This window comes from Tetrao urogallus (assembly GCF_951394365.1).
Source record: "Tetrao urogallus genome assembly, chromosome: Z".
Taxonomy (NCBI): domain Eukaryota; kingdom Metazoa; phylum Chordata; class Aves; order Galliformes; family Phasianidae; genus Tetrao; species Tetrao urogallus.
Genome location: NC_136816.1, coordinates 3,057,094 through 3,082,192, shown reverse-complemented (window position 1 = coordinate 3,082,192; position 25,099 = coordinate 3,057,094). Strand labels below are relative to the sequence as shown.

Sequence of the window (25,099 nt, the reverse complement as noted above, 5' to 3'; positions counted from 1 at the left end):
GTTTTTTGGGGGTAGTATGTGCCCTGAGCCCCTGACGATGGTGCAGATTCATGCTCAGTGGCATAATGCACTCATCTCACACTTGACTGCAGTGTGCATATCATCAACAGTGTTGCTGTTGCACTCTAGTAAAGTTGTCTGAAGATAAACCATTTAGAAACTATCTATTTGTTACCTTCATCATACCAGCGTGGAGTTCTTAATGTAAAAAGCTGTTGTACTAATTTTACAGCTGAGAAGGACGCACAGAATTGATGGATTACAACTGTTTTCCTTTTTTCTGTTGCATAACCTGAGGAAGAAGCAGCAGAACAAAGTTCTTGGCCTCACAAGGTCACACACGTTCACATGACAGCAAAAATCAGAGTGAGGAGCAGCTCAAGCTACAGAAAACTTCAAAATGCGGAGCTCTGTGTGATGTCGTGCAGCCACAAGCAGGACAGAGCTGCCAGTTTTGTGCCCTCCAGCTGCTGGGTGTCCTTTCTGTCAGCATTACAGGCACATGGCCGGGTCTGTGACTTTTTCACATGCGGATGTTGCCTGAGTTGGCCTTCAACATACAGGAGATTTGTTCCTTCCAGCCTATTTCCTGATCCTCAGTGATGAAAACACTGATTTTTATTTTTTTTTACCGATTTCAGTGGAAGAGCACTGAGCCATCTTTTCCTGTTATCTCACAGCAGCTCCCTTTGCTCTGCTGGCTGCAGTGCTACAACATGTGACTTTGAGTTCCTCTGTGCTTCAGGTCATACTCGAGGGGAACAGCAATGCGTGACTATTTATAGGTCTGTTTAGCAAGGTGCTTCTAAAGAGCCTGCTTATACGCACAGAATTAATGAAAATTTGCACGTTTCTATATTTGTCTTTTAGATTTTTTTTTTTTCCCAGAAAGTTTTCAGTGTTTACAAGAGGAATAGGAGGATGTTTTATGCTCCTTAAGGAAGTGGGCCTCCAGGCAGATCCACAGCTCCAGGGCTGCACATGCAGACAGAAAGCAGGACCAGGTGGGCTGGCACAGGGCAGCATGGCAGCCCCCACACTGCAGCCCCCTCCTCTGCAGGGCACAGTTGGAGGGTTGGAGCTGGCACAGGAAAGCCTTTCCTCCAAAGCAGAGGGGAGCAAGGGATGTGCAGGCTTCCTCCTGCCTGGAGGTCCAAACCCAGGGCTGGCAGCAGCTCCACCTAGCTGGTTTGTTTGTTTGTTTGTTTGTTTCTGAATTACTCAGGGTCAATTGCACCTTTTTGTTGCTTTGTTTCTGCTTACTGTTTCATATTAATGAGGACACGTGAGGACTGTCTGGATTTTTAAGATACTATTCTGAAGTTCAGCAGCGCTGAGTTTGGATCTTTCATCAGCAGCTAACCTTTGAAAAAATCACTTTACTCTTTCATCTCACATCCAGGAAACCAGTTCAATGGAGAATAACGGGCAATGTTTCGATCAGCTCTTTAATCCTCCACCATATTTAAAATCCTGTCCACTTACTATTAACAGGCACAATAATTCCAAAGGGTTTTTTTGTTGCTGTTGGACAAATAAGGATTTATGTTGTGCTGTGATTTGTTACTAGGGTCTCTGGTAGTGTAATTTCAGCTTGGTGACACAGCAACAATATGCTGTTTTACCAGAGCGTAGCTACTTCTGTTTGGACTCTGCGTGTCCAGAACTGCATGGATTCAGTCCTTTGTCCACATAAGTAATTTTTATTTAGTAATTTAGCAAGGCTCATGGTTTTTATATATTTATTTATCTGCATAATTCTCTCTTAGAGTTTGTTTTGCTATAAATATTTCTGAAGCCCACTCTAATCTTTGCACCAACATTACTCTACTACCTTAAGTAGGCAGTAATCAACAACCCACATCTCTAAAATGAAGAAGCAGTATGGGCTCGGAGCGTTATTCCTTGGCTCCTTACTGGGGTTATCTGAATGAGTTTTCTGTAGTTTCTTTCCTTTTGTTGTGATCTCTACAAGTTTTTGTCGTATTAATTCTGAGACAGGATAATCTCAAGAAAAAAAAACTGCTCATCTTATAAAAATCTATGGTTTTCAAGCGCAGTTCTCAAATACTTTTCAAAACACGCATATTATCAGGTGCCTCTTATTAATCTTTATCTCCTCGTGCACTCTGTTATTTAGTCACGGAGTAACATCCATGACAAAAAACACAGCCATTGTGTTTTGGAAGACACACCATTTTATTTCTCCTTCCCTAACCTAGACAGTTTCTAATTTGGTTACACACAAAGGGTATCTCCTAAGAGATGTTATGTAGTGATCACCCAGTTAGAATTCATCATTCTTTTTTTTAAAATGCATTACACTAATTGGCTTTTCTGTTTTCAGTAATTGTAGTATAAACAGTATTTACACTGAGCTTTAAGTTTCTTCCTGATGACTGGAGGAATCCTTCTGGGAGGAGGAATCCCTGGGCAGTTACTTGGTGTTCCACAGCTGCCTCATACAGTTTCTCTGCTGCTGAGGATATAATAGTGCCATGTTTTTCCTTCTGTCTTCTCTTTATTCCCCTACCACGTGCACACTGCCAAAAGCTGCCAGAAGAAGAAAAGATTATGTGAACTATTTTTTTGATATCTTAAAGAAAGAAACCAATCCCTAACTTGGATCATGTGGGCCATAGGCTGCTGTCTCACAGCTGCACCCACTCTGGAGCTACCATAACAGCTCTGTGATAGCTTACTGCTCACCAGCACCTGGAGAGCTGCTCCAGCCCTCTGCTCATCTCAGTGCCCTCCTCTGGACCCGTTCCAAGAGCTCCACATGCTTCCTGTGCTGGGGCTCCAGGCCTGGATGCAGCACTGCAGATGGGGCCTCGTGAGAGCTGAGTAGAGGGGGACGATCACCTCCCTCTCCCTGCTGGCCACTGCTCTTTTAATGCATTCTTCTGAGAACATCCATGCTTGTGGCTGGGTGCAAGGTCAGAGAGGATCTGTAGAATGCCACCCAGTCAGGAGGAGGTTGCTGATGGAAGATACAGATGCCATGCCCTGGTATGGGAGTGCCTCAGGAGGTACAGTGCAGAGCCATTATGTCTGCATTCCATCAAGATTTCAGCTGACGTAATTGTTTTTAGGCATTGATCGTACCCACTGCATTATCTATCAAGCAGATGGTAGAGCTGCAGTAACACCTAATGATTGGCACTACCACAGCTACTCGCTGCAGAGTGCTGCTTCACACAACTACACATTGAGGCTATTTAGCTTTGTTCAAAGTCTTCTCTGGAAGTTAAAACTTCTTGACAAAAGCAATTCAATCCAGCCCAAGGAAAATAACCCAGTTTTAGTCTGACAAAGCATTCAGATTAGGCTATTTAAAAGGAAATGGTGCTCAGAAACTAGAAAGATCTTTCGAAGAAATAATTGATTTTATTTTTACTCTCTCTGATTTGCTAACTACTGAAAGAAAAACACTTTTTGCTTGATAGTACTTGTTATTATGCAAACAACTCTTTGTGGGGGAAACAAGGCCAAGAACTTCAGTGAAAGCTTCCTTAAATGCCTGAGAACATAAACAGTGTCATTTTTATGATTAAGGATTAGCAAGTCTAAACCAGAGTAAGTGAGAAGACCAAGAGCAAAGCAAAAACAGAATCACAGAAATCAAGATGTTTCAAAGCAGATAACGAAGGGGGGGACATTATCACATCAGGTATTGCCATATTATACCTTAAAACACCCTTCAGTGTTCACATGCATCCATTATTAATATAAGTTCAATCACAAGACTAAGTATCAGCTCAAGGGTATGCCTGTGTCTGACAGACACACATACCTCAACATAGAAGACAAGGATTAGAAACAGTACATCTCTACAGCTAGGCACAGGGACTGGGTTGATTTGCCCCATGGCACTGAGCAGGAAGCATCCAAGAAAAGCCCTGACCGGTGTTAGCAGCACTACTCTGACAAACTCTCCAGAGGACAAAAAGATCTGCTTTGCCCTGCTGGAAACACGTCTTGTATCTTGCAAATATACCTTCCTTTCTACGCCATGCACTGTTTTTTCCTCACTTAATACATGAGATGGACTGGTATCAGTGAACCAGTGCAAGCTGGTTCCATACTTTCCTGTCTCATCCTTGGCTGTGGTCTGTGTGCAAACTGCAATCCCGCTGGAAAGGGAAGGATACCCTGCTGATGGAGAGCAGTGATAATGCCTAATTCTGCTCTGTAGGCAGCTGCATATGAATATGGAATTTTGTTGAATATGTTGAGATTAAGTTGAATATGAGAGATTCTCTGACTTGCTTCACCCTTTCAGTAATTTTCTTGAGCAGTCTGCATGTGAAACTATGAAAGAGATGGTCAGATTTTACCTGATGGTCTTATTGCTTTTTTTGTTGCTGTTGCTTTCTTTTCTTTTCTTTTCTTTTCTTTTCTTTTCTTTTCTTTTCTTTTCTTTTCTTTTCTTTTCTTTTCTTTTCTTTTCTTTTCTTTTCTTTTCTTTTCTTTTCTTTTCTTTTCTTTTCTTTTCTTTTCTTTTCTTTTCTTTTCTTTTCTTTTTTTGTTAGTTAATTTGTTTGTTTGTTTGTTTTTAACACAAATTTTCAGCTGAATTGCTGAACCTCCATTGCTATTGCTGTTACCCGAGAAATTTACTTCACTTGATGTAGATTCTATCTAGGAGACTGGGTTTCTGGAACCAGAAAACCAGACCTATGGAAGACATTGTGTGGCCATTGTGTAAAATTTCCCAGACGAAGCAATAGCAAGATGATGATGTTAAGCACATGGGCATGAGTATAGCTGTCCTGGCATTCCCCCTCTGAATTGTCATGTTCTGCAAATGACCCAACCTTTTGGATTTACAAAAAAAAAAGAAAAAGAAAAAAGAAAAAAAAAGAAAAAAGAAAAAGTACTTCCTTTTATTTGGAGGCGCACTCTTGCATCTGTGAATAAACCATATGCATCATCTCTCCTGGCTGCAAATGCTATCCTGATGCATAAGTAACACTGAACAATACACGTTACCTTGCAGGTTTGGACTACTTTCCTCCTTACAGCTTGTTCCTTGCTTATTTGTTTAGACCAAAGGCAGGGCAGCACTGAAAGGTGAGTTAAGGAACAGGGAGTGGTTTCCACTTGTGACTTTCCACGCATGTCTCCTTTGCTCACTCAGGGAAGGGCATACCATTACTGACACAAAAGCAGGAAGTGGTAAAGAAACACAGTAATTGTATGGTTGGACAGATTCTCTGTATATGTTTCTACAACAGAAACTTCGGTGATGTTTTGTTATATGCTTGAAAGGATTCTCCAAATGCAAAGTCTGTACATTGACTGGAAGAAGGGCAATTCAAATGCCCTATAAAAGCACAGTTGAACTGTGTGTTGATGCCAACGGGCCTTAATAAAAGCTTACAGTTAAAGAAATCACTGCACCTAAACCTGTGCGCTCATTCTCCATTCTCTCCCAGTTATGTGCCCTTCTGCACCACACAAGCTGATACAGGAGGATCCTCCCTTTGTGCTTGTTAGCTGTGCAGAAACACTGGGTCATCTGAAAACTGCCTGGTACCTGCTCTGAAGTTCCAAAGCTTCAGGGAGACTGGCTCTTACATGCAGTATTCCAGCTGATACTGCTCCACAGACTGTATCTCTGCTGCCTGCTTAATATCTCAGTCACTTTATTTTCAACTGCATTTTACAGACACCAAAGAACATACACAACACACGAGGGTTAAAAAAATAGCTGTATTTGTGTCAATGCAGTGCACAGATTCTAAATTATAAGTCTGATTTTAGGCAGAGATTTTCAAACTATCAGGAAGTTCTTAGTTAGCTTTACTGTAATGTGCTCCAGGTCATCTAAGTTGCAGTAATTGCAGACTGCAATTACAGGTTTAGGATTAGAATTGCTTCCCTTATTAGCTCATTACCATGGGTGAGGGCATGGCACAACGTTACAAAACCTTCAAACCACTGCTGATAATTCAACTTGAAATGTCTGCATGTGTTACAAATATGCACCTTCTCTAGGAGCAGATAGACAGAAACAAATACCTTCTCACACAATGTGTTTCATTTATTTTGGATGTACAGCCTGTTAGATGATGATAAATAATTTTGTGAAATTTGATGCCAGTCTGTTCTGCGAGATATATAAATATTATATACTTATATGTGATATATAAAAAGGAAAGCAGCTCAGAAAACAGTTTTTAAAAACATTAATAATAAACCCACTTTGGCATCCAAAATAATGCTTTATTTTTGAAACTGCTTTCAGCATCTTTTGCATCTGCAGCTCTCTCTGCAGAGTGAAGTCCAAGCACACAGGGAGGCTGGATGGAGGACAGCACAGCATGGTGCAGTGCCTCCTGCCTGGCACCAGCTGAGTGAGCAGCATGTTTTTCCCAGCGTGAGCATTTTTACTGCTATTTCACCTTTTTACAATCACCAGAGATCTGAACAACGCCAGCAGGGAGGGAGGCAGCATGTCTGCAGTATCCTTGTGTCAGTCTGCAGGAAGGAGGTGTTTCACCTGGCTGCTCCCCTCTTGCTACTGTGGCTTCGTGTTCAAACAAGACAGGGATCTCCTGGAAAGAGTCCAGCAGATATGAGGAAGGGCTTGGAGCATCTCCCACATGAGGAAAGGCTAAGTAACCTGAGTCTGTTCAGCACGGGGAGAATAAGACTGAGAATGGATCTGGTAAGTGCTTAAAAGTATCTAAAGGGAGGTGGAAGGGAAATCGATGAGGCCAGGCTCTTCTCAGTGGTGTGCAGAGGTAGAACAAGGGGTAATGGCCTAAAACTCAATCATGGGAAGTTCTGTACTAACATGTGGAAGAACTTCTTTAATATAAAGGCAATGGAACACTGGCACAGGCTGCCCAGAGTGGTTGTGGAGTCTCCTATGGAGATATTAGAGACCTGTCTGGACATCTACTTGTGCGACCTGTTGTAGGGAACCTACTTTAGCAGGACTGTTGGACTTGATCACTTGAGATCCCTTCTAGCCTCTGCAATCTTGTGATTCATCACTTGGGCTACTCCCAAGTAATGGATCTTTTCCTCTCTCCATTCCTCCTTCTTGCACACTTCTGCCAGCACTAGTGCCTGTCTGGCCAGAGAGCAAACTGAACTGATCTGTATGAAGATAAACAAAAGAAACAAATTTGCTGAGCATCTGGGAGGCCACATGATGACCTTGTGTTAGCATGCGTGGTGACTGGGACAGTGGGAAGAACGGCAAGATCATCAGCTACAGCAGCAGCAACAATTTGCAGTTATCCTTCAATTACTTGCCATCTAGAAATAAGCCAAGGCTTTTCAAGTTTGCAAAATACATCTCAGACTGAGCCATGTGCCCATTTAAGCTTGGTGGAGGTTGATTGGACAGAGCTGGCAAATGACATTTGTCCAACACCTGCTCCATAGACTGCACCCACCAGTACTTGAGATGGTACTAGAGAAGAAACACTACTTTTCATACAAAACATTATTTCATGGATTGTTCAAGGTGTGCATGCTTGTTGAAAGTTCTCCATCATTAAATGTGACTGTCTGACACACACAAATACTGGCAAATCCATTGGCACCTGCCCACCAAAGACAGAACACTGAACTCCAAGTGCAGGTAGATTGTAAACAGCCTTGCTAACGTTTTAGTATTTACTGATTTCCTTTGGTGTACCTATCTTTCTGTATAATTTTGTAAAATTTTATAGTAACAAGTGCAAACAAAATGCCCCAAAGGTGCTTTTTGTTAAAATGTATTTATTTGCAAGGGACAAATGATGCCTGCAGAGCTATGTAGTGGCAGATAGGTCTTCAGGCTCATAAGTGATTGTCTTTTCAAAACAGGAATAAACTATCTAAACTGCTGAGACTAAGCCGAAAGATACTTACAAAGCAAAAGCATACTCTGTACTTGTATTAGTCCTGCCTCAGTATTTTCCATCTTCTTGGAAGAAAAATACTGTAATATATACGTTTCTATAATATAGTTGAAAGCAATTCTAACATTCTAAAGCATTTCTAAAAGGCATTTTGTCATCAAAACCAAAGCAACAAATTGAAATGTATGCCTCCTGAAATTAATGCTTCCTATGTAATGATGTTAGCCCATGATGGCAGAGGCACATGTTGGCAGTATGGCAGTAAAGGTTGAACCTTCCCAGCAATATTCCATTCCATGCCATTGCAATGTGGCAGATGGCAGCAGAGAGGCAGTCTGACAGAATGGTGTCTGGCATGGAAGTGTGTATGGAGCAAAGGGGTTGAATTCCTTCACACAGAAAAAACTGTACCCGCTGACCTCCACTTACCTCTCTGAATGTTCATGGAGACTGAACAGTGGATGTTGGCACCGTGAGGCAGAGAGTGGTGTGTTACAGCTGATGGTGGCAATTTTGGAATATCACAAAATTCACACCAGATGGGTCCCAGAAACACATATGCAGGGACTTTGAGAAGAACATTGCATGCAAGTTTGCCAGGACCTACTGAACTAATATGAAGCTGAAGGTGACAGTTTCCTGGACTGCACTATTACCAGTGAGACAGTATGAGCTTGAGCCAAAGCAGCAGTCCAGGGAGTGGCAACGTGTGAATTCTCCACCAAAGGAAAAGTCCAAGATGCAGCCTTCAGCAGGTTAAGTGATGTGCACTCTCTTTTGGGATAGGAAAGGGGCAATCCTTCTAGATTTCCTGGAGCCCACATAAACCATCAGCTCTGACTGCTGCTTAACTAACTGACTAAGATGAAGGCTCAAACTCTTAGAGTCAGGCCAGTGAAGAAGACAACTTTTCCCTTGCAACATGATACCGCCAGGCCCCATACCAGTTTGCAGAGCTTGGAGCACACTGTCTATCCTGGCTGCACTGTCCTATCACACCCTGTGTAATCCAGATTTGACAGCTTCTGATTTCCACCTGTTTGAGCGGATGGAAAATGGACTGCGTGGTCAATATTTTCCTACCAAAAATGTGAAACAGCTGGTGCAGATTTTCACAAGTGCAACATGCAGGCTTTTGTTCATGGCTGGTGAAAATGCATAGCTAATGGTGGCGACTATATTGAAAACTAGTGTTTTGTAGCTGAGAATTTGCTCTGTCAAACAGTGCTATTCTGCTTCTTTGTATCTATTGAAGTTTGCATGGAAATAAAAAAGAGGCATTACTTTTATTTACCTTGACGTACACATGCCTAGTGTGAGACAGCAGGAATGGAATCACTACTTTCAATTATTGCTTCACGTGGAAATAGTTCTTAACAAGTTTTTCTTACAAGGTATCTCCAGGCTATGGAGGTTTCCCTCCACAGGGAATGGATGAATATTATTATCTGCCAAATCCTGTGATTCTCAGAGGGAAACAATATTGTGGAAAATCTCTCTGTTTTGGCAAACAATGCAAAAGATAAGATAGGGTGACTTACTCCCAGCTTTCACATTATAACTCAATAACAATATGGTGCCTCCTCGTGACAAACCTTGTCAGCCTTTGCTCTGAAGGCATCCCAGCATCACCGTGCACGTGGAAAACACAGCACTATTGATAGCAGTACTCACAAAGTCCATGTTGGGAGGTTGCAATTGCATTGTGCTAACCAGATAGCTTGTTCCACTAACTCTTTCTTTATCAGAAAAACCTGCCTCAAGATGCAAGTGGACTGGCAATCCAGGTCAGCACTTGCTTAAGTCAAACAGGGAACAAGCTCACAGAACTCACTCTCCTGGTTCTGAATTCAGACACTCCCAAACTTGTCCTGTACTTGTTTTCAGACATAACAGTGTTTAGCAACATTACTCATAAAGTTCCCTACCTAATCTGGCTACTCTAAGTCCATGTAGGCTTCTGTCACAAATGTTCCCGGCTGAGAAGGTTAATGTTAATGTTATTTTTCCATACAGCCAGCAGCTGCTTTCTTTTGTGAAATATCTCAGAACGGATAAAAATGTTTAATTTTTCTAACTGCGGGATGAGTTTTCTTTCCCAGTATTTTTTTTTTTCTTTTCCACGCGCTGTTCTGCAGCATGAGTCTGATTCACAGTGCTGTGTGCTGCTGGACTCCCCAGCCTCACTGTTGGTGTGCTGAGACAGCAGCTTCCACTGTCAGAGCTTCCAGGCTCCCAGCTCTGCCTCTGCGCCCCACACCTCCTGCTGGTGACCCTGCTCAGAAGTTCATCCTGCTCAGCTGCTGGCTTTGGAACTATCCCAGGAATATATAGCTAAGTATGGGGGTGGGCAGGAAAGAGTAACAAGAAGTCTGAATTCATCGTTTGTTTGCTGCCATGAAAGCACATTTTGTGTGAGGCTGCAGCTTTTGCAAAAGCAGGTCATAAACTCAGAAGAATGTCACGTGCCTTGTGTTGGTACCTGAAACTGAGTTGAGCCAGAGTGGAAATGCAGCGCTTAAATTCAATGAATTAAACTGCTCGAGCTGCCGAGGAGCTAAGCACACCTGCCATTTGAATACCATAGAATCACAGAATGGCTAGGGTTGGAAGGGACCGCAGAGATCACGCAGTTCCAACCCCTTCTGCCATGGGCTCAGCTGCCACCCACTAGATGAAACTGCCCAGGAGCTCATCTAGCCTGGCCTTGAATGCTCTAGGGACGGGGCATCCACACTTCTCTGGGCAGCTGTGTCAGCACTCGCCACCCTCTGTGTGAAGAATTTTTTCCTAGCATCTAACCTGATCTTTCACTTTAAATCCATTTCCTTATGCCTTATCACTATCTGCCTGTGTAAAAAGTCAGTCTCCCTAACAGTTGTAAGCTCCCTTCAAGCACTGGAAGACTGCAGTGAGGTCTCCGTGTGGCCTTCTCTTCTCCAAGCTAAATAATCCAACTTCCTGAATCTTTCATCACAGAAGAAGTTGCTCCAGCCCTCAATATGCTGTTTGAAAACTGCTGCTGTTTTGACAGATTCTTTCACAGATTCTTCACGAAGCAAATACGCACTGGATTGAAATTCTCTGGAAGACTCAGCTTCTGAGTACTGCTCCACTGGTAGCAGCAAGAAATAGAGATTGTTCTTAGTAAAGCCTCACCCTAGAATAAAAGTGAACTTACTGGACATGTAGAGGAATGGCACTTTCCGTAAGATGTAATGGACTTTCCATAATGGGATGGCAATCTCAAAAAAGGAAATGGAGCAGTTCATCAAGGAGTATTTATGCTGATAAAAAGCTCCCAATCATGCTCTCAAGCAAGCTGATGAATTCACAGACTGCAAATACTGCTTCAGAAAGAAGCTTGGAGTTCCTCAGGCCTTCAGTACAACAGGGGAGGTGTTAATTCAAATCTAAGTATGCACAGCAAATACTCAAGGTAGGTATCCATTGCTTTGGTATTGTGAACACGCCTTTCCACATTAGCCTGCAAAAAACAAAACAAAACAAAACTGATTATCAGGAGGCTGTGAAAACTATTTACCTTTCAATCTTCAATATTGAGGCATTTCTCTTAAGCTAGTTACTAGTTCCATTGCTTTAGACTCTGACCTGGAATTGTGCTTTTAAATGACTATTTGGTGTCAGATTTGCAGATTGCTGGCCTGTAACTACAGAAGTCACTTATCTGTTAAGTTCTGGTAGAATATGCATGCAGCAAACACTCTTCTACACATACACACAAAAAAGCTAAGGTTGGTCCGAGTTTCAATCTTTTCTGCTTTTATTTGGAGTGCAGAATGGTAATGTTCTGACAACAGGAACCCCCTAGCATCAAGCCTGCATTTTAGGCATCTGCAGTTAATCCTACCTTGATTTTCTATCAGCTTAAACTGCTCACCCTGCTGTTCAGAAGGATGTATACAGATAAAAGCTGCAGCTCTGTTCAGCACATAACTAATCCCTGCTACATTTATCCATTTCCTTGTCAATGAAGTGACCGCACATACACTTGTTACCTCAGTTCTTTTAATGCATCTATTTATTTTATGCCAGGAGCGTTTACAACATTTGCTTCTAAGCTTTACCAGATTATTCCAACAAGGCTTGCTTCTGTGGACGCCCATGGGAAGCTGTGAAGGCCCAGGGGCATTGCACAGGGACTCTTTCCAATACACAGATAGGGAGGGTGACCCTGGGCAAACTCATCAGCACTTTTCCTCCTGCCCACTACAATGGTGTTACTTTCCAACAATCAGCCTAAATAAATTCTCTGCCCATGCACCTAGTGACGAAGTTGTCTTAAAAGTAAATGGATAATGATTCCACCTCCAGCGTGACTGTCACTGGTAGCAAGGACCTGTTTTCTATCCCAGTTCTAAAAGCCCTGCTTCCAGTCACGCCGCAGGTGTAGGGAGGGAGGGAGCGACCCAACGAGACCCGAGCCTGCCATGGCCGGACCGCCGCCGCACCGGGAGAAACCGAGCACCAGCAGCGCCCCCTGCCGGCCGCATCGCGCCGCATCCCGATGGAGGACCGTGAGGAGGGGCGTCGTCGTCCCCGCGCCCTGATTGGCTGAGAGACGCTCGCGTTTCTCTCTGCTCGGCGGCGCCGCCTGGCGGGAAAAGGTGGCGCCACTTCCCGCCGCGCGGGCATGGAGCGGGAGAGCGGCGGCGGCGCCGGGCCGTGCGAGGGGGAGGAGGGCGAGGAGCGCGAGGGCTGCGCGGGGCTGTGGGAGCTGCCGGTGGAGCGCAGCGAGAGGCGGCCGGAATGCAGCCGCTGCAGGTGAGCGGGGAGGCTGGCCGCTGCTCCAGGGTTGGAGCGGAGAGCTGCACGGGGCGTTGCGCTGCGTTGCGTTGCGTTGCGTTGCGTTGCCGTGCCCCGCCTGCCCCGCCGGCTGAGCCCCGGGCGTGTGCCGCCGTGCGCCCTGCTTCCGCCTGCGCCGGCCTGGAGCTGCTGGCATTTGTGATGAGAGTTCCTGCTTACGTGGAACCGTGAAATAAATAAGTCAAGCCACCGTCCTTCGGACACTGAGCCACGAGCAGTAGCGCTGTGCGGTGCTGCTGCCGTGCTTTTTGTCTCCGCGTTCGTAATTTCGCTGCGATAGCTGGCAGCGCCGTGCAGTTGGTGTCCTTTTGCAGCGCGGTTTTCGTTCTGGATAAAATGAATGAACTCCAGTCTTTGTGGAGTTGGGTATTTACAGATTGTTAATGTGGGTGGAGAACTTCTGAGGAATGTTGTCAGGAAAAGCTTTGAGACGTGTAACTGAGGGTCCTTCGTGATCTCTGCTTGGCCTCGGACTGTGGGCAAGCAAAAATCTTTGCTGCAAACACTGCCAGATGTATGCAGGACTAATTCACTGCATGTTATCCTAATTTTACCCAAAGGTGCTTTGATTAATGATTAATAACAGACTCACAGAATGGCCTGGGTTGCAAAGGAGCACAGTGCTCATCCAGTTCCAACCCCCTGCTGTGTGCAGGTCACCAACCAGCAGCCCAGGCTGCCCAGAGCCACATCCAGCCTGGCCTTGAATGCCTGCAGGGATTGGACATTCCTTAAGCAACGCTATGAGCTGTGAAACAGTGTTTGTATGCCGAGTAAAAATGAGAAGAACCTTAATCCAATGGCCCTCTTCACCTGTATCTAAAATATTATATGTGCTTCATCGGGGTACTGTTTATGTATGCATTCATTTGTGAAGATTGATAGATGAGTAACGACATTATGGAACAGTCCTCCTTCATACATTAGGAAAAATGTAATGTTCTTACGTAACTATTCCATGTATATTAACAGTCCAATTAAGTTATGTACATACTGAGTGAGAAGAAGTAATGTGTTCTGTCTTCCACACAAGTAAATGATGCAGCTGCTTTATAGTTGGGAAGGTAGTTAAGTGTAAACATGAACTTAATGTCTAATTGCTGGTATCAGAGAAAGCAAAATAAGCATGTATTAATTCTTTCAGCAATGCCTCGTGCATGGAAATTGCTTCATTGCTTTCATTTCTTTGATGTTCTTCAGATAGGAGCTCCAGGCATTTATTTTCACTGCTCTGAGTTTACTGCAATTTTTCACTCCCTGAAAGCATTGATTTCTTATCACTGTTTGAATAAACTGCTTAGGTAACTAAACTTGCGTATTTTCCCATGGTTCATAACTTGTAAGAAGTGCCTGCAGTGTAAAGTGTTTCTGAAGCCATACTGTGCATTTCCTGTTAAATTTGTATTGAAAAAGAAACAAATAAAGAAGTACACATGATAGGTGGCAGTCCTGAATAGATTTCATTATTCCAGGTTCTTGAGTGGTATATTGAAGGCATTTGTTGTAAGTAACTATTAAAAACTCCTAAATCAGAGCAGTACACCACAGTTTCCACACCATACATGGTGCTTATAGATACTATGCCCTGCTCCCTTCTCTTTGGGTCCTTTGGTTAATGCTGCCTGTGAGGACCAAGGCCTTTGAACATAAGGCTTCACCCCATCCTCCCTGATAGGGAGATCCTGCGATCTGTAATAATACAATAAATATTTTAAATAAAACTATAGTGATTTTATTAAAAGTATTTATCATAGTTACACATTTGCAATTAATAACACTTCTTAAAATTGGGATGAAGGAAAACCCTCTAGAAATAACCTTGTTAAGACATGAAGTAGACTTTCTAGATCACAGTCTCAGGGAAAGGTTATATTTTGATGATATTGGGCTTCACATGGCAGTATCTCAGGACTGTTTGCAGCATTAGCATCTACAGCAGGTTTGCAGATGGCACCAAGATAGGTGGTGCAGTTGATACAGCAGAAGGAAGGGATGCCATCCAGAGGGACTCTGATAAGTTGAAAAAGTGGGATAGTGTGTAAGTAATCAGGTCCAGCATAGCAAAGTGCAAGGTTCTGTCCTTGGGCCAGATACAGATTGGGAGAACTTTGTGAGCAAAACCTAGCAGAGAAGGATGTGGGGGTCCTGGTGGATGAAAGACTGAATGTGAGCCAGCAGTGTGTGCCTGCAGCTCGGAAAGCAAATGGTATCCTGGTAAAGAGGGGTGGCCAGCAGGGACAGGGTTAGGGTTAGTCCAAATCTGGGCACACAGTTACCTAAAATGATGAACTGATTCCACCTTTGTAAGCTAGTTTCAGCACAGCTAAGTGTGATGGAGTGGTTACAGAAATTACAGCCTTGTTACCTGTACGTTGTATTTCTTAACAAATTAGAAGCATTGGCAAAGTTTTCTCATCTCATTACTGTGAATATAAAATAATTTTTCATTCCTGTAGTTGTAACAGAAATAAACCGTCTCAGACTTGTGTGTAATTTGATGTAGAAAAGCAGAAATGTAAGAAAGATAGAGATGTGAATCATGGAATAGAATCATAGAGTGGCATGAATGGAAGTTTCAGTATATTTTTATTCTGAATTTTGTATTTACTGTATCTCTAGAAATTCCTCATGCTATTGTTTCTTTGGCCTGTATTAGCAGTAATGATGCTGCCAGTGCTGTTGATGAAATAAAAATGTTACTGACTTTAATGCTACTTCTTTCTGCTTGGCTGAGTTTCAGAGGCACTTGTTCATTTGCTGTAATATTCTAAACAGACTAATGAGTAGTGACCTTTTTAGGCCGCTTCCTTTGTGCGTGACCAACTCAGTTAACATCCATTTTGATCTGTTGGCATTTAAAAAAAAAAAAAAACAAAAAAAAACATGTTGGGCCAAGTCAGGCTGGCCACGTCCTTTTGACTATGGATGACTAAGGGCTAGGAGGAGCACAACCAGAGACAAGACCTGCAGCAGAGAATAATCTTGTTAATTAAAGCAACTCCAGTGCCTTTGATTTCCCGATTTCTCTGTAATTACATCAACTGTGACTTTGCCTTCAGGGTGGTGGTTTATTGAAAGAGAAGTCAAAGATGTTTTAACAGTGATCAAACTTCTTCAATTTAATCATCAAGAATCTAAAACCATAAGTGGTTCCTTTACAAGAATTGTTACTGATTTTAGTAAATATAACACAAAGCAGAAATAACCTTTTATGTATACATATAGATATATATATTTCCTTTTTATATGGTAATGCCTATGTAAGTAGATGAGAGCTGAAGGCTGTTATCTGTGTACTCGAAGATTTGGCTTAGGCACAGCCAAGTCTGTAATTTTACTTGATTGTTATGGAGGAGAATTTGCCATAGGTGAATTTCACTGGAGATATGAAACATCTCTTGAAATAGGAAAGGTATTTACTTTTGCAGAAAGCAAGCTCTGGCAAATCCCAGAGCTGCTTATAGCATTCGATTGCTGCTGACGTTTGTCCTTTCGGTCCTTTGACTGGTGTTAATTGAGATTCTTCTTCTGTTCCACCGTCTTCTCCCTTCCCTCCCTGGACTAATCAACTTTCATTTCTGCAAAACTGAGCTCTCCTGTCACTTCAGATGCATAGCTTAAACCTTACTTTATTCTTGAGTTGATAGGCCTACAATCCCTTTTTTCCTTTTTTTTTTTTTTTAATTTTTATTTTCTTCTCTCTTTCCTAAGAATGAATTATCAGGATAATCTGACTCGTTCCATCTGTAGTTTTTTTGTTTGCCTGCCTTTCACTTTTGCACTTCTCCTTCAGTTTAAGGAAGGTGATGTTGCTCTCTTTTCTCCTTTCAGTGACTGTAATTCTGTATTTAATTCCATCATCTGTCCTCTCCTTGCAGTGCACTGGTTTGTCACTTCCTAATTTTTAAAGTCAAATAACGTCTGCATTATATTCAGTTTTCCCCTGCCCGTTTTATAGCTTTAGCTGGATCATACGTTTGCATGACTCTGCTGACATGCTTTTTGTCATATTCTGTGATGTTTTTTGCTTGGAACAGATCATCCTTCCTGGATGTCAGCCTGGTACTTGGCTGTGTTGTTACTGCAAGTATAACTTACCTTTGGCTTTGACTTCTTTTTCCTCTGTCTTTCTTTATATCATTTGTGAAATATACCAATTATGTCTGTAATTTCTGTCAAGTTTCTTTTTAAGTTATTTTACCCAGTTTCTAAAGCTATTAACTGTCACAACTGTGTGTAACAGGTTTTGATTCACTTGTCTTCTCGCGAGCATCCAGAAATAGATGAAGTCCTGTGTTTTGTGGCTTTTCTGAGCCATCAGTAGTAGACTGTACATGATTTATACTCTAAAGTTGAATGTTACTTTTTAAAAAAAAAAAAAAAGCATAGGAGGAAAATAAGATATTTATTTCAGATGGTAGCCTTTCTAGCAGTGCTTTGAATGCATGCTAAAATGGCAGCTACTAAGGCTGGATTCTTTTCCTGACCTAGTAAATTTTTTATCAAAGATATTTCAGAAGAAATGTCAGAACATCGAAGTTTTATTTAGGTATCTAAAAAAAAAAGTTTTTAAGCCTTCAGTAGTGGGGCACTACTGAAGGAGTGGTAGAAGACTGATGCTATGATGGTGCCCACTGTGGTTAACAGCTTGTGGTTACAGTGGTTAACAGCTTGACATAACATTTATGGACAGTAAAGTTTAAAATACTGTAAAACTTAACATTGAACTATATTTGTCAATGAATGCTTAGTACGCAAGCTTTTTTCTTTTTCTTTTTTTTTTTCAGACCTGGGAAGACTTATTGCCTTCTTAGTTGCTTTTAAATAAAGTCGGTAAACATGCTGATGTAAAAAATTTCATTGAAGAAATACTAGAATAGAAAAACTGATATGATGAACGTTTATATTGAAAAGTAATTAGGCTCAGTATAACTGCAGCCAAGGAGCTCTAAAACATTTTTTATTTGGTTGACCATCAGAGAAACTTGTTTTTTTGTCTTTGAGTACTTCTTGCTTGGGTGACAGGGAAAACTGTTAGTAACTGCTTTCAGATCTTAGAGATTGGATGGATAATGAGAGTTAGCCTCAATAGCAGGAGAATAGTAGCAAAAGTGAGACATCTAGCAGCAGGAGCATCTGGTGGAAGCTGCAGTGTTTGATGCTGTAGATATTTGCAAGTAGATATTCTCTGGATAATGGGTATCTGTAGCTTCGCAGACTGAGTTCCAGTGCTTCTTCTAAGAATGGCTGGATTGACATACTAGAGGGAAGGGATGCCATCTGCAGCCTGGGCAGGCTTGAGAGGTGGACCTCAAGAAGCTGAGCAGGGCCAGGTGCAAGGTCCTGCACCTGGGTGGGGGCACAGATACAGGTTGGGTGGAAAATAGCTTGAGCGTAGCTCTGATGAGAAGGATTTGTGAGTGTCAGTTGATGAAAGACTCAGCATGAGCTGGCAATCTGCGCTTGTGGACAAGAAGGCCAAGAACCATATCCGGGGTTGCATCAAGAGAAGAGTGACCAGGAGGTGGAGGGAGGTGATTCAGCCCCTCTGCTCTGCTCTTGTGAGATCCCACCTGCAATACTGAGTCCAGCTATAGGGCCCCAACACACGAAGGACGTGGAGCTGGGAGCTGGTCAGACAAGGGCCCTGAAGATGGTCAGAGGGCTGGACCTCCTCCTCTACAAGAACAGACTGGAGGAGCTGGGTCTCTTCAGCCTGGAGAAGAGAAGACTCCAAGGAGATCTTGTAGCATCCTACCAGTACCTGCAGGGGCTTACAGGAAAGCTGAGGAGGGGCTTTTTATAAGGACATGTAGTGACAGGATGAATGGAAATGGTTTTAAGTAGGAAGAAGGTAGATTTAGATCAGATATTTAGGAAGAAATTCTTTCCTGTGAAGGTGGTGAGATACTGGAACAAGTTGCCCAGTGAGGCTGTGGATGCCCCTTCCTTGGAAGCAGGGAAGGCTTTAAGGCCAGGCTGGATGGGGCTGTGAGCAACCTGCAGGAAGTGTCCCTGCCTACAGCAGGGAGTTGGAACTAATTGATCTTAAAGGTCACTTCCAACCCAAAACATTCTATCATTATGTCCATAACTCCTAGGAAATCATAAGTCAGGAATGGCACTTTATGAACAAGAGTGCTCAAAATGGGTAGGTTGGTATTCTTGTGACATTGCTTGTGTGGTGCAGCAGTGGTGGTCCTCTTCAGCTTTGTAATGTGTGAAATTTTGTTTTCTTGGTACTTAAGTACACTTAGGTATTTTGAGAATAGTCCCATGAAGTTTTTCCTCAGTGTTTAATAGAAATTGATTTAGAAGCTTGATGAATGGGAGTTTTCATTAGGTGGAGGTTTTAGCCTGTAAAATCATTGCAGTTGACTGGTGTTTTGCTATTTCTAATGTAAATGCATGTTAATTGTATTCAGTAATAGGGAATTTCTTCATTAAAATGCCAAAGAGATGAGCATTTAAATCCAGATGTCTCTTGGGGACTTGCATATAACTTCTTTTGAACTTTGAGTCTGAGTGAAGTTGATTTGAAAACATTAATATGTGAAGAATAAGCAGCCAACGCAGCATGGGTAAATATCTATGTAGGCCAGTCTGAAAGTAATGCCTTGTGTTTATATCCATGGAAACTGCAACAGCAACAAAGAGTGCAGTAATATTGTTTGACAGAGCAGCTACAAAACATTATTTTTCAACGCAATTAGAGTCACCACCGTTAGCTGGGAATTCTTGTTGGCAAAATTTAACAGAAGATTGATGGGAAAGTTCAACCTCTACTGCCACACCATCACCTCCCCTGTTAGGTTAGTTATTCTTGCCTGAAGATTGTGCATCACTTGGTCTGTATATATTTATTTGCATCTAAGTATAAATAAATATAGATATTATTATTGTAACTATCATTCTTTTTCCCTACGCCTTTTCTTTATCTTAGTAAATAGTTTTTATCTCAACCTAAGTACTACTTTGTCTTTTCTCTAATTGTCTCCCATCTCAGCTGTGTGTTGTTTAGCTACCTGCTGGGTTAAACCACAATAAGGAACCACTCTGCAACAAAGAGCAGGACGCCTAGATGGTCAGCAGCCTGACTGGGAGGCAGCAGTGTTTCAACAGGATGTAGACATGAACTTCATCATGAAATTAACTCACAGTGATGTTGGTGTAGTGCTGGAGCAGTCTGTTTGGTATAATATAGCCATAAAGCTTCAGTCTGTGGAAGTGCTTGGTTCAGCTTGCTTAGGGCGTTAGGAATTACTCCTGCTTTGGGTGGGAAGCCAGGGCAGATGACCTTCAGAAGGTCCCTGCAGTCTGAGTTACTTGGAGTCTGTTTATAGCTTTGTACAGTTGTGCTCTGTGTGAGCTCGCACCTGCGGCCTCTCAGAACGGGCATTGCTAATTTTCTCAGCATGAAATCGTACTGTTACAGTGCAAATTGTTCCTGTCAGTGTTTCCATGAAGTACCTGGCTGCTGTCTTCTTGTTTGCTTTTCTGAGCACACTTGCTAAACCAACTACGTTAATTATACAAGTTGTGTTTCCAAATTGTGGAAGAAAGGTTTGTTTTTGTGTTGGACTTCTAGCTGTTTTAATCAGAATGAAATATTATTGGATATGCTTTGATTCTATAATCAAGTACTTCAAAGCAAATGTTTAATTGGCTGTGTACCTTAAAAACAGCATCTCAAGTATCCCTGAAAGCTTAAGAGTAACTTAATGATGTCTAATAGAAATAAAATGCCAAGTATTCAGCAAAAAAAACCAACATCGTATTGATGAAATCTAATAACTGTTCACTTTTTAGTAACAGGTGTATTATCTTAAGATACATTATTTGTTGCATGACACCGGGAAACTGGCTTTTTAAAATAACGTTTATGAAGGAGATTGTGGATTCAAAACTGAAGTGAAAGTTCACCAGAGCTGCCTGCTATTTACAAAAGGGACACTAGAGTGTAGCATTGCATTTGCAGTGCTCCTGCAGCTCTGAGCCGTCGGTAGGCTCTGAGCAGGACGTTCATCTGCCCCACACTGCCTTTTTCATGTCATATTAGGACTCTGAGTTGTTCTCAAGCTCTCTGACAACAAAGCTCAGTTTTTCTACCATCTATAGCTGAAGTGAATAGTTATGCCGAAATTGAAGATTTTGTTTAATATTTAACCATCCCCTAGAACTGGTTATGAAGCTGTTAACCGTATTTTTTTTCAAGCTTATGTTCACTTACAGGTAGATTGCAGAGAATGGTGGGTTTTCTTTCTAATACGAATATTTACTATTTAAAGACGTAATTTTGCTTGTTAGAAGGCATCCACTTTTCTTTTTGTGCTATCAGTAGGTTGGCACAGGCTTTCTGTTATGTGTTCATTTGTTTTACTTAAATAGATTATAATTTGATTTCATTGCTTTTCTAGTTATTTGTGAGAGGAAAAATACTTACATTCATAGTTCTGTGTGAGTAGAAGAATCAGGTGATGAGATACGGCATTGTGGAGTGGATTGGGAAATATAAATACTTAGCTCTTCTTTTAATTGGTGTCCAAATGATGTGTGTGTTCTGAGTCTGCTTTCACTTTAGGTCAGTGGCAGAATTCACCCCTGAGGTTACTTGGTGTGAGAGTGACCATGTAACTCTGCTTTTACATCTGCTTTGTTTCAAGCTGGGATTCAGGCATAGTTTGCTGTCTGCAAACAGAGTAAATAAATGCCAAAAGGGTCTGTCCTTACTGTCTGTGCCTAAAATATTGTATTAAATAAGGTGGTGTTACATAGGTGGACCTGAATTTCAAATGTGGAAATAGCTGTCACATATGTGGTTAAATTACTATAAAAGTCAGTTGTGTTAATCACATGATCTGATGCTTTTGGAACAAGAGAATGTTGTAGAACTACCCTAGGAGAACTGACTGTGGAAGAAAGCTGAAAATCTTCATGAAAGATTTGGAAAAACCAGAAACGTTTGCTAGAAGTGTTTACTCTTGCATAGATTCCTGCAAGGTTTCACATAATGAGAAGTTGCAATAATCTCTTTTTAGTCAAAAAAGCAACCACAAAATAACAGTAGGTGAAGCTTTTCAGTAATTTAACTTCACATAGCATAGCAGGTTTAAAGAGCTTCAGCTTTGCAGTGCTGGAGGCAGCTGAAATCTTGCATAGAATTGCAGAATTGTTTGTGTTGGAAGGGACTCTAAAGGTCATCCAGTCCAACTCCTCTGCACTGAGCAGGGACACCCACAGCTCAGTCATGGTGCTCAGATGCTGGTCCAGCCTAACCATGAGTGTCTCCAGGGACGGAGCATCTGCCACCTCTCTGGGCAATCTGTTCCACTGGTTCACTGCCCTTATCATAAAAAAACTATTTTCTTATATCCTTTCTTCTCAGGTTGCACTGAAAGTAGTGCATCCTATTTATTTCCACGGAAACTACAACAGATGCAAAGAGTACAATAACAGTGTTTGATGGAGCAAATTCTCAGCTACGAAATGTGAATTTTTCCACACAGTCACCACTGTTAGTTTTGCATTTTCTCCTGTTAGGAACAAGAGCCTCTCTTGTAAACATCTGCACCAGCAGAGGTGACCCACCGGTGCTGTCACCACTGCTGAAACACTCCACCAACTGCCTTACTGTGCTCACATCCACTGTTTGTTCTCTATAAATGCTCAGCAAGCGTTAATGAATGGCAGTGGGTGCCTTTTTTTGCACACTGAGGAATTCAAACACCTTTCCTTTGTAGGCACGTCCATGTCAGATGCAACCTTGTCAGACTGCCCCTCTGCTGCCATCTGTTGCATGGCAAAGAAATGTAATGGGATATTGTCAGTGAGGTTCAACCTCTATTGCCATACCGCCAACGTTATGTTGGCCTCTGATGTGTTGGGTCAACATAATAAAATAGGAGACATTACTTTCAGATAAGCCCTTGCATATAGTCAGAAATCAATATATCTTGGGTTGATCCAACCAAAGACCCGCATTAGAATCAGTGGCACCAAAAAAAAGAAAGTGCCTGCATCTGAAAACTCTGGATGGTGCATTAAACTATTTCCAAAATGGGAACGCAAAAAGCTTATTAAAAAAAGAAGAAAAAAAGATTTTCAAGTGGAGGTTCTTAAAATTGTCATCTCAAACCTTCCTTTAATTTCTCTGCTCTGATTTTTTAATTGAAGAGGCACAGACTCTGAACTTTGTACATGCAGGATTTTGCAATCTCCAGCTGTGTGGTATTAACCACTCTTCCTAGAGACGTGTACGTGAAAAAGGAGGGAAGCACTGAGCATTTATTTCACTGAAACTGAAGCTGTTGTCTTTTCTACTTAGCTGCAACGGCATTATATACTAGGCAGTTCTGCTTTAACCTGGCCATCCGTTACCTTAATTTCTTCACTAGAACTGAACATAAAAAAACGATCTGAAAGACATGTACTGCAGCAGGTCAAGAAGCCACTAAGCCATAAAACAGTACAGAGAAGTAAAGCTGGTTGTAACACAAAGTACCTGCTGTTTGATTTCCTTGCCTAAGGACACCAAGCTGAAAAATCTGGCTTGAGTGGCACTGCTACTACCAGGCTTGACTGGCATATGATCTTTTTACTTTTATAATATGCACAGGGTAAAATCTTTGTCCATGAAGCTCTTTGATAAGTGTTTTTATTGATCAGACTTTTTCGTGTACCAGCGTGGCACTGCATTTGTACAGTGTTATCACAGGGAAGAAACCATGGCATTTAAAAATTGTACTTCTTCCTTCTTTTTTAGTGAAGAGTTGACCCTGATATTGCAGTAGGGCCCCTGGCAGTGGAAAGTAACACCAGGGCTAGATGCCATTTACCTGCACTCGACTAAGCTATGGGAACAAACATATTTATGTCCCTCTTCTCTTGGACCAGATGTGCTTGTCTCTGCTTTTGGGAGTTTAACTCTCCCATTTTCATCCTCCAAAAATGGAATGTGAACTCTCCTACCCACGTTCGGTATCCTTTTGTTTCTAGCTGTTGTTCACAGAGCTCACTAGAGGCGTCTCTGCTTCCCCCATCCTGTAAATGCTTTTGCTTTCATTAGTTCACATAATCACCTAGAAATGTGAGATACCATCACTGTCCTCAGTCTTTGTTGCATTATGCTTCTCAAACACTGTAAGCTGTAGAAACCTGCTGCCCTCTCACCTGTGTCTCAGTTACCACCCTTTTCACTTGGGTGAAGCCCAGTGTGTGGCAGAGGCATGGTTGCTTGGCCGCTCAGCAATTGAGTGGAAATCAAAAGTTAGCCAGTTGGAAGATATGCTTTCTGTTTCTCTTGTATCTTCCTCTTGTTTCTGTTCACAGTGTATTTCATAGCCTCACTCCAATCAGCAGCGTTTATGTCTGTGTTGTAATTTTGGTGGAGCCAGCGGATGGGAAAGCAGCCTAAAAGAGGTGCCAGATGGCAGATGTTTGGGTTTCAGTCTGTGCAAACTCCCACCGTCCTGGCTGGGGAAGGAGAGGAGGACTGGCAGACCTGTAGCTGTTGTGAATTTGTCCTTGCATTCTTGGCACAGATGAAGATTAGTCCCAAGAGAACTACTGCACTCACTGCTGGAAGCATGAGGATACATCCATGGATGCCCACTCTATGCTGGTTGTCTGTGTGTGACGTGTGCTAAGACGGCTCTCACCCTCATGTTTTTCTCTTGCAGTAAATTCTTCCTTAGTATTTCTTCTTATGAATTCAGGAATGATGTTCCACAGGCAGAACGTTGAAAAATAAAAACAAAAACAAAGTACTGTAGTCCTCCAGATAAGAAACCTCACAGCCACTCCACTCACAGCAACCATCTTAGTGGTAATTGAAGGGTTTCTTTCTGCTTACCTTCCTTGAAGTACCAAATTGTGTTAAAACTGAATTGTGGAAAGCCTAAATCAACGGTATTTTTCAGTACTGCCTTCACAAATTGTCAACTACAGATACAAGTCAACAGCATGCACAATTACCTTGACTTTTAACATGTGACCACTTAATCAATCAAGTGTAATGAGCAACATTACAGCTGAAGACCAGCTATATTTGCTACTCTTCAGGTAAGCCTTGAAGAAGACTTTGAAGACCGTGTTGAGAGCCACTGAAACATGGAGATGAGGCACACATTTGGTGACGCTGATTTGTGGGCAGTGGTGGTTAATGATTGCACTAGATGTTCTTAGAAGTCTTTCCCAACCATAATGATGCTATGATTGTGTGATATTCACTTCTAGACTACCACTGCCCAGAAACTGGTCATCACAATGCACAGCCCGTTGTCTTGTTTCAGTTTTTGCTAGGAAAACAGACCACATTATTTTGAAGCAGGACATCATAATTTAGATGTAAAGAATGAAAGGAAAGCAGTGAGAGCACAGCGCATGATTTTTTGTTGTAAATGAAGACA

At 42.1% G+C, this 25,099-nt stretch overlaps 1 protein-coding gene across 1 annotated transcript in view; it reads left to right on the top strand.

Moving 5' to 3' along the window:
• Positions 1–12,519: 12,519 nt before the first annotated feature.
• The window catches only part of DTWD2 (DTW domain containing 2), a gene marked incomplete at both ends in the record, with an annotated part of 62,126 nt that continues 49,546 nt past the window's right edge, over positions 12,520–25,099 (top strand). Inside the window, one exon of the mRNA XM_079548454.1 lies at positions 12,520–12,650. Within this exon, the coding sequence (XP_079404580.1) occupies positions 12,520–12,650 (131 nt within the window). The remainder of the gene's footprint in view (positions 12,651–25,099) is intronic.